The sequence below is a fragment of the Panthera uncia genome, chromosome C2 (assembly GCF_023721935.1).
Source record: "Panthera uncia isolate 11264 chromosome C2, Puncia_PCG_1.0, whole genome shotgun sequence".
NCBI classification, from domain to species: Eukaryota; Metazoa; Chordata; class Mammalia; order Carnivora; family Felidae; genus Panthera; species Panthera uncia.
In genome coordinates, this window is record NC_064810.1 from 68,580,882 (window position 1) to 68,597,223 (window position 16,342).

Here is a 16,342-nt window from a genome sequence, read left to right on the forward strand (position 1 = left end):
CTCCACATACTCCTGCCTTTGGACCCCTGTGGAGTCTTCCTGAAGCAAACAGACCCTGCATAAACTCAGTTTCATGGAAACAAAACAGAACTTAAAGTTGAAAGAAAAAACAGGCTCTTCTTTCATGCTTGTTGTCTTTGTTTTATTCTAATTTTCTTTAGTTTATAGGTCAGGAAATAGGCTAAAAAAATTTATTTGGCTGTTGTCAGTATAATATCTGATAAAGGACTTATCCAGGATATATTAAGAACTCTTATGGGCACGTGTTATGGTGAGCACTGGGTGTTGTATGTAAGTGATGAATCACTGAAATCTACTCCTGAAACCAATCTTATGCTGTATGCTTACTAACTAAAATTTAAATAAATTTTTTAAAAAAGAACTCTTACAAATCTATGAGCAAAAGATAATTAACCTAGTTTTTGAGAACTGGCCAAAAGATGTGAAAAGACACTTTGCAAAAGTGGATAAGAATGGCCAATAAGCATATGAAAAATGTGCTCACCGTCATTAGTATCCTAAAACCATAATGAGGTATCACTTCATGCCCCCCAGGATGACTAAATTTAAATAGACTGATGATACAAAATGATGGTGACGATATAGAGCAACTGGAACTTTCACACATTCCTACTGGAATGTAAAATTGCTGTTGGGAATGTTTAACATGCACCTACCTTGTGACCCTATGACTTCACTCCCAGGCAACTCTCAACAGAAATGAAAACATATGTCCACAGAAGGACTTGTATAAGAACTTTCACATCAGCTATACTTATAATAGGCAAACACTGGAAACAACCGAGAAATAACCCAAACGTTCATCAGCCAGAGAATGGATAAATAAATTGTGATACATCTATATAATGGAATACTATTTAGCAGTAGCAAAGAATGAACTACTCATACACATGACAATATGGATGAATATTAAATATAGCATGTTGGGGTACCTGGGTGGCTCAGTTGGTTAAGCGTCCAACTCTTGGTTTCATCTCAGGTCATGATTTCATGGTTCGTGAGTTCAAGCTCCACATCGGACTCTGCACTGGAGGCATGGAGCGCGCTTGGGATTTTGTCTCCCTCTCTCTTCCCCTCCCCTGCTTGCTCTCTCTCTCTCAAATAAATAAACATTAAAAATAAATAAATATAGCATGTTGAATACAAGAAGCCAGACCTGAAAGAATGCATACTGTACTATTTCATTAGTATGAAATCCAAGAATAGGCAAAACTACATCCATTGTGATAAAAATCAGAATATGGTACCTGAGGTATGTCAAGGAGTGGAAGTTGGCAGGAATTGACTGGAAAAGGGCACAATCACACTCCCTAGGGTGATGGAAAGGTCCATATTTTGTTTTTTGGTAACGGCCACATGGGTGTAAAAAATTGTCAAAACTCATAGAACTGAATGCTTAGTTAAATATGTGCATTTTATTGTTATGTAAATTATACTTAAACTTTCTTAAATACATGAAGGAAAAACATATATGGGCCTAGTCTATATACAGGCCTATTCATCCTATAAATTATAAATCAATTATCTCTCTTATTCTCATTTTAATTCCTTACTCTAGTTAGAGAAGTACTTTTAAAAGATGGAATACAACAAAATCCTGTTTTGTCTGTCAACCTGCTGGTTCCCAGATCCCCAAGAACTCCCCAAGATAAGTAGATACTAGGTTTTCCTGCTGAGCTCAATGGATCCCTTAGTTGACCTAAAAAGTTGTGGGGCAATGAGGTGGGAACCTAGGACAGGAAAGGAGGTATTTTTACAATTCCCCCATCTTTGCTTCCAAGACAGCAACTACCCTTTCCATGAAGAAAGGTCTTACTGTTAGACAAAAAATGGAGTCCTGTGTGCCCCAGATGTCAGCCCCTTGTGCCAGACCACTTGTCTATCCCATTCCAGTCTGCATGGCCCCAGCACAGGATAGAAGTGTGCCATCTCCCAGCTGCCTTAAGCTGGTCTTCTCCCTCCCTCTGTCCCCGGATGTTCCTGGAGCAGTAGTAGTTGTCAGCCACAGGTCACTGGTTGTGGGGGCAGGTGGGGGGGGGGGAGAGATGCATAATAATGGAAATCACTGAAGGGGACAGCAGGGGGGAGTGTCTAGGATTCGTGCCTAGGCTGCCTGGGCCATACTGCCACTGTCTGATGTGGGGTGAGGCTTTCATTCCCTCTTCTCAGAAAAGAAGGTGATGGTCCCTGTGCCATTTCCTTCACAGGGCCACCTGGGGGTATGAGCATGAGACAGCGACCCTGAAAACCATGTCAGAAGAGTTCTTTGATTCACCGATCAGGTGGAATTGCTTTTGTTCAGTACTGCCAAGTTCCCGTCTGTGAATGACGGCAGCTAGTGTAGAGGAAGTGTAGGATTCAGTCTCTCTGTGCAGTCATGTGTTCGAGGGTGAGCCAGGGGAAGTCACATGGGTGAAGGTATAGAGCAGTAACCAGTTGGCAAGTTTGTCTTAGGGCAGGGTTTTCATTCATTACATGCTTCAGTCTTCATTAGAATCATGCCTTTTTATAGCATATCTCTGCTTGGATTTCTAGAAGTCTGCTCTTGTTTCCACCTTTAGTCACCATCTCCAGGGATTAGCCTTTGCAGGCAGAGAGTCCTGCACAACAGAACAAGAGAACCACATGGGGCCCCTGGGTTTGATGTACACCAGCTCTGATTGTGTAACCTGGGGCCATTCACGGGTTTCTCCAGCCCTCAGTTTCTGTTTCTCAGAAACAGTGAGACTTAGATATTTAATTTCTGAGGTTCTCTCCAGTGATGAGATTTTTTGAGTAACACCGTGGTATGTTGGACAAAGAAAAAGAATTGAGTTATATCCATAGGTATGTTCCTCACTAGCAGGGTGAACTCTGGGCAGATTCCATCTGTCTGAGTGAACACCAGCTTCCTTTTCAGTATGATGGACCTGGAGATCTCCACCCCGTGTGCCCGTCTGGGTCATTGTGGGGGTGGAATAGAATGGGGTAGGCAAAAATGTTTTAAACGGTAACTTACCATCCAACATTTGCTGTTGTTCCTGTGCTGCTATCGACATCGAAACACACGGAGGCATGAAACACAATTACAGGTGTGCATATGTGGGGGTGTGGCGCTGGTGCTTAAATGAGTTTAGGAGTCAGACAGATGCAAAGCAGGGATGGGTCCATGCATGGGCTTGGAATGGGTGAGTTTCCGCTCAGCAGGCTCTCACAGACCTGAGAGCCTATACTGACGGTCGTTCCCTAACAGGTGACAGCAGAGCTAGACGCCTGGAATGAAGACTTGCTCCGGCAGATGAATGACTTCAATACAGAGGATCTGACGCTCGCGGAGCAGCGGCTGCAACGCCACACGGAGCGGAAGCTGGCCATGAACAACATGACCTTCGAGGTCATCCAGCAGGGTCAGGATCTGCACCAGTACATCATGGAGGTCCAGGCCTCAGGCAAGTGACCTCTCCCATCCTCCTTCTTCTGGCAGGGAGGTGATGAAAACAAGAATGCCAGCTTGACTCCAACCAGCACTCGTACTCTGCGCATTCATTCTATACCCTCCGACACAGGAACAGAGATTTTTGCCATTTTAAAGAAAAGAAAATTAAAGCATGAGAGCTGAAATAACATGTCTGAGATTGCCCCGTTAGGCACCAGTAAAGATGAGGATAGGCTTGGGGCGCCTGGGTGGCTCAGTCGGTTGAGCGTCTGACTTCGGCTCAGGTCATGATCTCATGGTTCGTGAGTTCGAGCCCCAGTCAGACTCACTGCTGTCAGTGCAGAGCCTGCTTCAGATCCTCAGTCCCCCTGTCTCTCTGCCCCTTCCCCACTCGCACTCTGTCTCTGTCTCTCTGTCTCTGTCTCTCTCTCTCAAAAATAAACACTAAAAAAGGAAGATAAGGATTGGGCCACAGTCTCCTGGTGCTGTGCAGAGAATGGGGAACACAAATCATGGAAATTAGCGCTGATTAAAAAACAAATGGCGGCCTGCAGGGACAAACCAAAGGGGCTCCAAAAGCAGCCAGCCAGCCATGCGAATTGTATTCAAATGTGTAGACATGGCACTTCTACTCCCCAACCTCCCTCTTCTGCTCTATCCTCCAACCCCAGCGCTGGCTCCAGGTCTCTGGTTCAGGCCTCTCACAGACCTGTTTTCTTTATCACTGGTCTGTGCATCAGTGTAAGAAGTGATGATAAAAATTTATGGCAAGGTCATATAATTTTATAACTTCTCAAAAAAACAAGGCTGAGTTACCCAGATTTCACTTCTTTTCGTGTTCAAGATTTATTCACTATTTACCCAACAAATACATGAACCCTTCCTGTTACACCTGCCGCTCTCCAAATGGCCTTTGGTGTTAGAACTGGAGACAGCCATAGCTGTCCCATGGTCCAGCTAGTCCAGAAGGCAAGAAGTCACTCATGGGGGCACATGAACAGTAGAGTGCTGGAACACAGTCTCTCCACCTAGACCCACTCATTGCTTTCACCACTGGGTCCTTACTGGCTCAGGTTTCTCACCCTCCAGGAAGAAGCGGACAGGGGCTCAGACCATCAGCTCTTTAAAACACAGTTGGTCCATGTCCCTGTTGACCGTGAAGGATGTTTAGAATCATGAGAGTGTCAGGCAGACGTTAGTCTGCAAACCAACTTGACTGTAGGCTACTGTGTTTGTTTGAATGACCTGAAGGAATAAATAACAACATTCAAAGAAACTTCACTTCTAACCAGAGGAGAGACAATCTGGTAAATTCTGTTCACTTTGCTCAGCATAATCTTGCCATGAATTTTCATTTGGGTTGTGAACAGCTGCGGCTGCCCAGGCTTGTTTCCAGGGTGTAGACTGTGCCGCGCATAGCCCCAAGAAGGGCCATTCACACTGCAGTCTTTCTGGTCACTCGTTTAAAAATGGCAGTGCCAGGCCCCAAGTGCAAATATTCTGATTTAACTACCTCTGAATGGGTCTTGATCGTCAGCAAAGTCTCCTCAGGTGACTCCACCGTGCAGCCAGAGCTGGGAACCACTGCTTTTATCGTGATGATTAAATCACAAGAGCTGATGTCTGGCGTGCCCTGGGACAGGAACTTTCAGGTGTGGTCCCCATATTGGCAGCATCAGCATCCCCAGAGAACTTGTAAAAAATGCAAGTTTGAGGGCCTATACAACCTGCCACATCAGATCTTGGGGTGGGGCCCGACAATCTATGTTTCAACAAGCCCTCTAGGTGGTTTGAATGCACCACTGATCTAGGATCTACTCAGAGTGTGGGCCCTGGACCAGCAACACCAGCATCACTTGAGAGCTGATTAGAAACATAGAATCCCAGCCCTTATCACCGACTTACAAATCTCAATCTGTACGTTAACAAAATCTCCAAGTCTGTCATGTGCACATTAAAATTTGAGATGCATGGTTGGTAATGTCTTGTACATCTTTAAGGTCTTATTAGGGAAGGAGGGGGGGAACAATGATCCTTTCTCTGTGATTGAGAGCCTTATCTGGACTCAGGGTTTCACCTTAGAGCCCGCCCTCAGGGTGCTCACAATAGCTGGCTATCCAGCTCAGGCTGGGAACCAGGAGAGAATGTACACCTAGTACATAGGAGAGAAGCTGGGATAGAGAAGCCTGGCAGGGATGCTCACCCTTCGTCCCTCGGTATTGATGCATCTGGCAGGAGGAAAGCTTGTCTGCCTACAAACCGCAGCACTTTATAGCAGGGGCCTGACATGACCTGGGCAAGCCCATCTCTGTCCCAAGAGCCAGGTATCCATGGTAACAGAAAGACTACCAGGAGCTGGCAGTCCCTGAAGCTGCTTGTGACTGGGGGTCAGCTGTGCTTGGTGGCTTCCTTAACCTTGAGGGCTAAGTAGGTGAAAACACCCCAGGCAGATGCGCTGCCCACACCCACAGTATCCTGATCCAGAAATGAGCTTTGTCAAAAGAGGCTTGATTGGCCTCTTCAGCCCTCTCTGCTGGGACTGGCTGTTCCCTCATTCCTACCACAGCTAGCTAATCAGTCTGGCATAGTCCATGAGGCTTCAAAGGGAATGAATCCAAGGGTTTCATGCAAGCTCACTTCCTGTCTGCTGCTGAATGCCTGGTCCTGCAGAGAATGCATCTACCTCCTCTCCGGCGTGGTATAAGGGAGATCAGAGTTGCACCAGGGCTGGGGGGTGGGGTGGAGGTTGTGGTGAACTCAGGGTGGGTCTTGCTCCCCAGGTGGTTGAAGAATGCATGACTTCAGAGACACAGGACTGAGGCAATAAATGTCTTAGTCATTTATGTGTGTTTAATAAACTATATTTGAAGCAAAGGGTAAATAAACTGTTGTCGTAGAAAAAGGACAGTTAACAAAATTAAGCATTTGGTGTTTAGCCCTCCATGCTAAATTAGTTAAGGGCTTATGCTTAGATTTTATAGGAATAAATGGAAGTAGGGAATCTCCATATATTTATTTTCAGGTGTGAAATCTGTAACGTTGAGGCAGGTTCCATTAAATCCCTCTGGTGTGCCCACAGCTGTAACCAAAGCAAAAGCTGTTGCTTAAGTCAGCATTAGCCTTAGGACTAAAAGGCGAATCCTGAACACTTTCTTCACTTGCTCATGGTTCTTCCCTCACTCTAGCATTATCTATTTCAGCCTCAAGTTGGGAGGTGCCAGGTTTTGCTGGAAAGAGTCAAGTTAGAGAAAACATGCTAGGTGAAGTCAAGGTCCAAATCCACTATCAGCAAACAGCCTTTGGAAGTTCCTGTTCTTTCTCTTTAGACCTTTCTTTTTCTGTCTAGTGTGGGAGGTGGGCCTGGATTCCTAAAGTCCTCTCCAGCTCTTACTTGCCATGATGATTCAGCCTAAGCACCCCCATTGGCCATGCCACAGCTCTCTCCAATGAAATCTGACCATGTGGCTATTACATGTGACCTTATAAGAAGAGAATAAGAAGAGCTGCATGTCCAATGGATATGTTGCTTTTGTGGTTTAATCAAAGCATCAAGCTCTTTTTTTTTTATGTTTATTTTTAAGAGAGAGAGAGTGCACAAGCATGAGTGGGGGAGGGCAAAGAGAGAGGGAGACAGAGAATCTGAAGCAGGCTCCGCACCCTCAGCACAGAGCCAGATGGGGGGCTTGAACTCACGAACCATGAGTTCATGACCTGAGCCAAAGTCGGACACTTAACCGACTGAACCACCCAAGTACCCCTCAAGCTCTTTCTTTATGTGAGGTTTTTAAAGTGAAAACTTTTGGGGATCTGTGGCAATGATACTTAAAATTTACTGTGCTTGGGAAGAACCCACCCCTGGAATTTGAATATCAATAAAAATAAGTTTGGTGGGGATCACTCTTCTCCTCCTTGAGCATAGAGCTTAGAGTACAGGTGGGACAGGAAGAGTGCCTGGGTTGGCATCCAGCCGTACCCTTCCCTGCCTGGGTGTGCTTGAACATGCTGCCCCATCTCTCCAAGCCTCACCTTTCCTGGAAAATGGCAATCATGAGAATACCCACCACGTAGGGTCATCGTGAAGATGCAGTGTGATAATATGTGAGCATGGTAAGGGTTCAAGAAAGTGATAACTATGACGTATTGCACCTCAGCACATACTGTGTTCTGTTGCAGTTATGTGTTCCTGCATCTTCTCCAGCAGCCTGAGGGCAGGACTCTTTCTTCCTTCTCTTTCCATTCCCAGCATCTAGCAGAGTGGTTATGTCTTGTACTCACCACAAGTTCTCAATAACAGTATTTGCTTAGTTAATGGAGTGAACATCAATGCAGTGGAAGAGATGTGTAAAAATAACAGGCCATAAATAATTTCACTTGCATCATAAAAGGAAAGAAAAGCCTTGTGTTTTTTCCAAAAGAGGAGCTACTCTGGGGTTAATGGAAATGTGGATCTGATGGGGGCTGAGTGGAGGGGAAGAGAACTTAGATGTAAAACAATGGTTCTTAGCCTGGCTGCATATTTAGAATCACCTTCAGAACTTAAAAGTACCAAGGGCTGGGCCCCATTCCTTAGGGATTCTTGCTTAATTGGTCTGGAGTGAGCCCAGAGTTTTTTTTTTAACTTCCCAGGTGATTCTAATATATGGCCAGGGTTGAGAATGCTGTTCTAAAAACCCGGTTAAAAGATTTTGTAATTGCTGAACTGGGTGTTACTGAGGGAATTGCACAGAAAGAGGAGTGAGGAGGGAAGGAGAAAAGAGAAAGTATATTCTCTATTGGAGGCAGGCTGATGTTTAAAGAACACACAAAGAGTTGAAAGACATATCTCTGAGTAGCATAGCCAGGAATACCTATACCTTACCCTAGACCACAAGCACCTCTCTCCTGGAGGAAGTTTAAGTGGTACCCTCAACCTGGCAACAAAGGAAAGTATAGTGACATTATTAGCTGTGGCCTCAGGCTCTAAACAAACACAGTGTGGATCATTCTGCTGAGTGTAGCATAAAGAATACCTCTGTCCCTGGATTGCTGGCCACTATACCCTCTTATCCAGTGGTTTCCCATCTCAGTTGTGTGTTTGGATCACCACAGGAGATTAAGACTTCCTGGTGACCAGGTCCCCCACCAAGACAGTCTCCTGGGTGTGGCCAGGGCATGGCAATTTTTAAAATTCTCCAGATCTAAAGTGAGCCAAAATTGAGAGCAGTGGTCTAATAGCATTTAGACCATCACAGTTTCTAATGATGTGCACTGAGCAAGTCCATAAATACCTCATGATAAGATTTTTTATTTACATTTTTACAAGCCATTCAATGGTTCCATTGGTAATCAACAATGACTATGTTGTAATTAACTCAAGGAAAAGGAAAAAGTGGGAACACAGATATTTTGAGGCTACTAAATGCCAGGCACTGTATATCCCTAAACTTACTTAGTCCTATGACACCCCTAGAAGACATTGTTGGGATTGTTTTTACCCAAGGTCAGAGAGGATTTCGAGCCTGGAAATTCACTGTTAATAGGGGGCAGAGCATAGATTCAAACCTAAGTTTGTCCTTTCCCAAAGCTAGCAGATGCACAGTAGGACATGACCTGAGCCCTTTCCTGAAGAGGCCCATACATTCACTGAAGAGGTATTTATTGGGTGTTATGAGTCAAGCACTGTGCTAGGTGCTAAAGATGCATATATATATAAGACATGTGGCCGTAGCACCAGGGAGCCTGCATTCCTGTAAGAACATGGACAAATTCATGAGGGAACACCCCCAACAGTGTTCTGGTGGAAGGATCGGTAGAAAATACCATGGGACACATCACGGGGCGCCTGGGTGGCCCAGTTAGTTAAGCGTCTGACTTCAGCTCAGGTCGTGATCTCACGGTCCGTGAGTTCGAGCCCCACGTCAGGCTCTGTGCTGTCAGTTCAGAGCCTGGGGCTTGCTTCGGATTTTGTGTCTCCTTCTCTCTCTGCCCCTCCCCCACTTGTGCTCTGTCTCTATCAAAAAATGAATAAATGTTAAAAAGAAAAGAAAAAAGAAAAGAAAAAAGAAAATATTGTGGGACACATCAACACAACTTGCCCTAAAGAGACTGACAAACTGTTTCATTACAGATAGGTTTCACTGCTTGATGGAAAGGACAAATGTGTCTTGCTGCATTTCGGAGAGCCCCTAGGAAAACAGGACTGTGACTAAATTGAGAACAGTAATGTGAACACAAGCAAACTCCATTTGCTGTTGATTGATGGATATTTACCAGTTGATGAGTTCTGACTGGGACTCATGCCGATGTATTTGGAGGCACTGGGAGGGAGGGGTGAGCTTCTATCCTTCTAGGTGCCACTTGATGTACCTCCCATTCACTTCATCTACAACACGATGTGTTGTTGAGCACAGAAGTGCAATAAGCATGGTCTTCACCCGTTTTATTTCCTGTGTTCATCTCTCATAAAATAATATCAAGGGAGGTAGGTGCAGGTGAAGGGCTTGGGTCTCGGGGCAGGCTGGGAGCCAGCTCTGGATGGTATCCTAAGCAGGTGCTGGCCCCTTTGATGAGTTACCAGTTTAGAGGGCCCATTTACATGCGATGTGGCAGAGGTGAGCCATGGGCTTCCCAGAGAAAGACACTTTGTCCAAGCCTAGCATACTAAACACCACAGATGCATGTGGAATGAAAACAAGCTGGAAAAAACCTGCATTGTGGCCGGAACCAGGGAAGAGTTTCTGCTTCTGCAGATGGATCTTAAATTACATTTTCAGAAAGTAAATATGGAGGCCAAGGGTCATTGCACTATGCTGAGCACTGCAGAGATAGGAATTTTTGTATTCTTATTTTTCCTTTCAGTCAAGGAGATGCTCTACCTTGTCCCCTTGGTAAATGAAAATAGTAACTTCAGGGACTTGACTGCCAAAAGAACAAGCCGTTCTTTTCTGTCTCCTACAGATATTTCAGGAGCTGGGATTTGGAATTATGAAACTGGTAGAAAAAAATAAACATGAAAAGATACTGAAATTATTACCATGTAACACCAGAAAAGAAATTTTTCCCACTCTTCCATATTGTCCTTATATAAAACCCTATTTTTTGCCTCTAGAAATGAAGTTCCTTTAGCACGTGTACACTCTCTTTATACTCCTCCTCCCCGTATCCGGCAGGTGTGTTGGTGATGATGGTAATGAATTTCTGAGGATGTGAGTCAGAGTGATGGGGATGTCTCCCAAAGGGGACTTGTTTTCATGTGACTGTACATTGGGATTGGCAGGCTGCTTGGGTTGTGATCCCCATGGAAGTACATTACCCTTTTGTGACTTATCTGCTGGGAATTTTAGTCCCAACCCCATTGATGGGTGACTCCCTATTTGTGAGCTTCACTGGGTCATAGACTCGAGGATGAGGAGCTGGGGAAAGGATCTGGACGGAACTGAGAAGTTGCAGGGCCAAGTGGTGTCAGGGATCAGAAGGAGGCAAGCAATCCTGAGTTAGGATTTTCTAAAGCTGGTGCACCTGGGTGGCTCAGTCAGTTGAGCATCCGACTCTGGATTTCAGCTCAGGTCTTCATCTCAGGGATCATGAGTTCGAGCCCCACGTTGGGCTCCTCACTGACAGTATGGAGCCTGCTTGGAATTCTCTCTCTCCCTCTCTCTGCCCCTCCCCACTTGCTCTCTCTTGAAGGAAATAAATTTTAAAAATTGTTTTTAATTAAAAATAAAAGGATTTTTCTAAAGCTGTGGGTCTGAGCAAGGTTAAAAATTAGAACTAGGTGGACAATTGGAACCAAGAAACAATACAGGTTATAATTTTCATCAAGTTGGAGTTAGATAGCAACCAAGAGGGCATGAATATAAGAAGGCAGAGAGTTGAGAGTTTAAGAGTCAGGAATCAGGAAAGTCATGGGACTAAGGAGCGAGGTCTGTGTTTATCATGTTACATGATGGATGCTCTACGTGCATTATCTCACTTAATCCTCCCAAGGAGCTCCTGAGCAGGTAGCTTATGAGACAGGTACGTATGTAAAGTCCTATTTTACATATGAGAAGAGTGAAGCTTCTGACAGCTTAGATAATTTGCCCATGTTCACAATCCTGACTCAGGACTGGCTCCAGAGCTAGCACACTTTTCATGTGAGGGAATCAAATTCAAGCCACTGGCAGACAAGTAGGCCTGTGATAACTAAGGCAGTCCCCTCACTCTGTGTCAGAGTTTAATGATCCATGCTGAAACACAGATCTGTTTGAGGAAGGCTCCTCCAGTCTGTCTGCTGCTGACGTATAAATAGGAGCACTGCCTTGGTGGAGAGAAAGAGTGTGTGTGTCCACACCTGTGTGGAGAGGTATATGGAAAAAGTAAGGAAGGTGGAGAGGTGGATGGACAAGGAATGAGCCACAGCTTCTGCGTAGTGAGTATTGACTGGAGGCCCCATCACAGGTCAGATGGTTGGCCGCTTATTAATGCTGGGTGACATATCCATAAATGTTGGGAATGCTTGTCAGTGGCTGCCTGGGCTTACTCATTGCTTTGAATAAGCGGAAGGATGGTGAGCAAACTCTCCTTGTGTGGGCACAACTTTAACATGGTTTTTGTAAATGGATAAGCAGTCAGGACCCATGTGGTACTTCTGGGGTATGTTTATCAGGTGTATTTTCCTGTGTTTTGAGAAACAGTATATGACAGCTAGCATGTGCATTTCTAAGAGTTGCCTTTTTAGGGGACCTAAGCTGTTGATTAATAAAATCGCCACTGCCCAGAGACTCTCGTCAGAACAAACTTGACATCTAATTATAAATTGGCGTCTGACTGGCTAAAAGACTCTGCCTTTGGCAGAAGTTATGGAGAGAGGTTTTGGTTTTGGTTTTTGGTTTTTTGTTTTTTTTTGTTTTTTGTTTTTTTACTGTATTTCCCAATATGATTGAGAGCCTTGCTTGTGAATATTGTAGGTGTTAGCAAACCCCCAACAGTTCCTACTAGTGCTTTCTTCTCTGGGGATGGACACCCTGAGAACCACCTCTCTGTAACTCCGGCTGATAATAAGCAGCTGATGAAATTCCCAGACAAAGGATCAGATAATCCAAAAGAGGTTGCATGGTTTGAACATCCCAAACAAAGGTTCAATATGACACTGTCTGGCTTCACAGAGGGATGTGTGAAGGCTGGGAGGGCCCTGCTCACGGCTGTTTCCACATTCAGCTCTCCTCTGCTTATTGAAGGAAATGTCGTCTTTATAGTACTATTTTTATTTGTTTTTACATGTGTTTCAAATCAGGAATTGAGTTAATCTGTGAGAAAGACATCGATCTGGCAGCCCAGGTACAAGAGCTACTGGAGTTTCTCCATGAGAAGCAGCACGAACTGGAGCTCAACGCAGAGCAGACCCATAAGCGGTTAGAGCAGTGCCTCCAGCTGCGGCACCTGCAGGCCGAGGTCAAACAGGTGAGCCTGGCCCCAACACCTTCCTCCCTTGGTCTGGGCTGCCCACCTGGCCGGGCCCTGCTCCTGGTACGGGGTGAGGCATGCAGAGCCACTGGTGTAACCCAAATGCAGAAAACAGGTGAGTTAAGGAGTGGTCATTTAGTTTTGAAAGTGACGCTGCTATCTACCTACTGGATCTAACGACTAGATCTGATGGTGCAAGCCTCAAACTACAGATGTGTTAGTTTTCTCTCCAACAGTCTCCTGAGACTTCCGGAGCTTTCCCAAGTCGACCTCAGTCACTGAACCTATTCTCTTCCTTTCTATCCTCAAGCCTGACACACAGCTCATGTGAAATACAAATCCTTCGTCAATAAACATAGTCAGGCTTTCGAGCCAGGTTGGTTACCTTGGGGCACCTGCGCGCTTACTGCAACACCTGACACAGAGTTGAGAGTCACTGAGTGGTAGCAGTTCCCATTGTTCTTTTCTTTTTTTTTTTTTTTTAATTTTTTTTTTTAAATGTTTATTTATTTTTGAGACAGGGAGAGACAGAGCATGAACAGGGGAGGGTCAGAGAGAGGGAGACACAGAATCTGAAGCTGGCTCCAGGCTCTGAGCTGTCAGCACAGAGCCCGACGCGGGGCTCGAACTCATGGACCGCGAGATCATAACCTGAGCCGAAGTTGGCCGCTTAACTGACTGAGCCACTCAGGCGCCCCACCCATTGTTCTTTTCAACATGTGTGTGGTTCTTATAAGAAACTTTTTTGCCATATTAAAGTCAATTTAGAAAAAAAAAAGATTTTTTATCTGTATGAGACATTATACTGAACATTTTACCAAAGGACGCACCCAGACCTCTAGGAACCCCTAGGAAAACATAATAACCAATGACACATTTTAAAAATATTACATGTTGGGGCACCTGGGTGGCTCAGTCGGTTAAGTGTCCACCTTCAGCTCAGGTCATGATCTCACAGTTTGTGAGTTCGAGCCCCTGCATCAGGCTCTGTGCTGACAGCTCAGAGCCTGCAGCCTGCTTCAGATTCTGTCTCCCTCTTTCTCTGCCCTTCCCGCACTTGTGCTCCGTCTCTCTGTCTCTCTCTGTCTCAAAATAAAAAAATAAACATTAAAAAATAGCAAAATTTTAAAGAATTAAACAAAAATATTACATATTTATATTATGAACAGACTAAATTTTAAATATTAGCATAATGAATGGAGATTTTTTTATTGAGACAAAGTGGGATTGAAGAAATACAAATATAATAATTCAATTTGTTGAGTGCTGTGTACCATTTACATCTGTCTCTCCATCAATCCTCCAACCGTTCTCCGAAGCAGATATCATTTCCATTTTACAGATGAGGGCCCCGAAGCCTAGAGAGGTCACCAAACAGTGGTCACACTGATGGAAGAGCATGTTACCACCCTCCACTGCTCCAGGAGGGCTTCCTGGCAGGGTGGGCTCCATGGCACTTTTGTGGTTGTTCCCTGTGCTCCACACTCTTTCAAGCAATCCTGACCCCTGCACCCTGTAGGCAGAGCCCCGCCCAACGTATCCTAAGCAGAGAAACATCTTCCTGCCAAACATTTTTTCTTATGTACTGTGGCTGCTACACTGTCGTATTTAACTCTATTAATTTAGTATAGGGGGCAAAGACACCTTTTTAATTTAATCATTACTGTTCTTTTATATCCAGAGTATTTCTTGTTAATGCCTAGGTCTTAGCTATTATATTGTTATTTATTATAATGCACAAAATTGTCTTCTGTGCTCTGCTTCTCCCAATCAGTGCTCAGCTAGAGCCTGCATATGCTGTGCTAAAGATCTGTCCTCCATGCAGATGAGATCACTGAGTGCCAAGTAAGGCAGAATCACGGGGCTGCCATCCAGGCTGTTTTCTGTGTAATTACACTGCGACCACTCCTAAATCTCTGGAGAGATGTGTTATTCACAGGAACGTGGTGGAAATCCTAGCAGACCCAGAGCAGTGATGAGTATACAAGTTCTGAAGCTTTTGGTAGTAATGATAGTACTTACTCTTCGTATGAGAAATACTTCCTCATTTATAATCTCAGTTTTTAAAATAAATTTTTTAAACGTTTATTTATTATTGAGAGACAGAGAGAGACAGAGCATGAACTTGGGAGGGGCAGAGAGAGGAGGAGACACAGAATCCAAAGCAGGCTCCAGGCTCCAAGCTATCAGCACAGAGCCCAACGCAGGGCTTGAACTCACAAGCCGTGAGATCATGACCTGAGTCGAAGTCGGACGCTTAACCAACTGAGCCACCCAGGTGCCCCTATAATCTCATTTAGAGAAGAGACCCATGGAGAAAAAGGAGTGTCTGTTTATTTCACAGATGGGGAAACTGAGGCAGCATTGGGTTAGTGCTGCCAGGGCCTGTTGACTGCTTAGCTGAAACTTCAGCTCAGCTTCCTTTATCCACAGTCCCACAGTTTGCCTCTCCTGGGCCTCACTCTTGCCCTTGGGCTCCGGGAGAAATAGGAAGCAGCCCTCCAGCAGAACACAGCCTGGGGGTCTTCCTGGCCTTCACAGCACTACATATTAGAGCACAGGCAGGCACGGCCTGTGCCTGGCACAAGGCGCCTGCCTCATCAACAACACACTCCAACAGGTCATGGGAGTCCTCCGTCGTTCATGCATAGTTGTTCCCATCAGCCGAAGGTGGCGGGAGAGATCATCCAAACAGAGTAACAGGAAAATCATTCCTATTTGACTGTGAAATGAAATACATACTTTTGTTTTGTTCCTGGTTTTTAATTTTATTGTTTGCTCCAACATTAATAATAGAGCTCATACCCTAATTACGTTTTTCTTGACTGGTATGGAAATGGAAATGAATTTTCATCCTCTAAGTATACATTCTGTTTAGAATGGGGAGTTGGGATGATGATAGGTACTTTATCAAATGGGGAAGTGGGATGTCTATATATGAATAATCCAGGCTTGACTAATATCTGGATACATTCCCATTCAGTATTTCGTGAGTTGGAAGACAAAAAATTCTTCTGCAGCAGCAAATGGCTTCTCCCCACCATGGTGAAGATGACACATATGGGATTGTAGTTCAAAACCATACTGGATTGCTTAAGTCAGACTGCAAGAAACCCACGAAGGCCTTCGGGAAGGACAGAGGTCCTGGGATGTGCCAAGGGATTGCTGCTTAGCTAAGCCACCATGCCTCATTAGGCAGACTTGTTTTCCTTGTCAGCGTAGGGCTCTTTCTTTCGGGAGTCGTCTGATCCAGTTTCAGAGAAGGCATTTGTGTTTGATGGAAGTTGGTGGAGCAGGAAATATTGATTTGAAAGCTGTTGACACTTGGAAAGAGGGAGTTAATTTAGATGTCAGTATTGATCAGTGGAGCTAAATTTAGACACCAGCTTGAGAGTTTCTCTTTTGAATATACTAAAAGAAAAAAAAAAAAGGAAAGAAAGAAAGAAAAAAAGAAAAAGGACACCTTAACTGAAATGCCATTAA

The 16,342-nt window shown here is 44.7% G+C and overlaps 1 protein-coding gene across 1 annotated transcript in view; it reads left to right on the top strand.

The window, feature by feature from the left end:
- LOC125921576 (kalirin) overlaps nt 1–16,342 on the top strand; it is a 283,687-nt gene that overhangs the window by 172,845 nt on the left and 94,500 nt on the right. The window contains exons 15-16 of the mRNA XM_049629181.1: nt 3,254–3,449; nt 12,690–12,856. Of these exons, the coding sequence (XP_049485138.1) occupies nt 3,254–3,449; nt 12,690–12,856 (363 nt within the window). The remainder of the gene's footprint in view (nt 1–3,253; nt 3,450–12,689; nt 12,857–16,342) is intronic.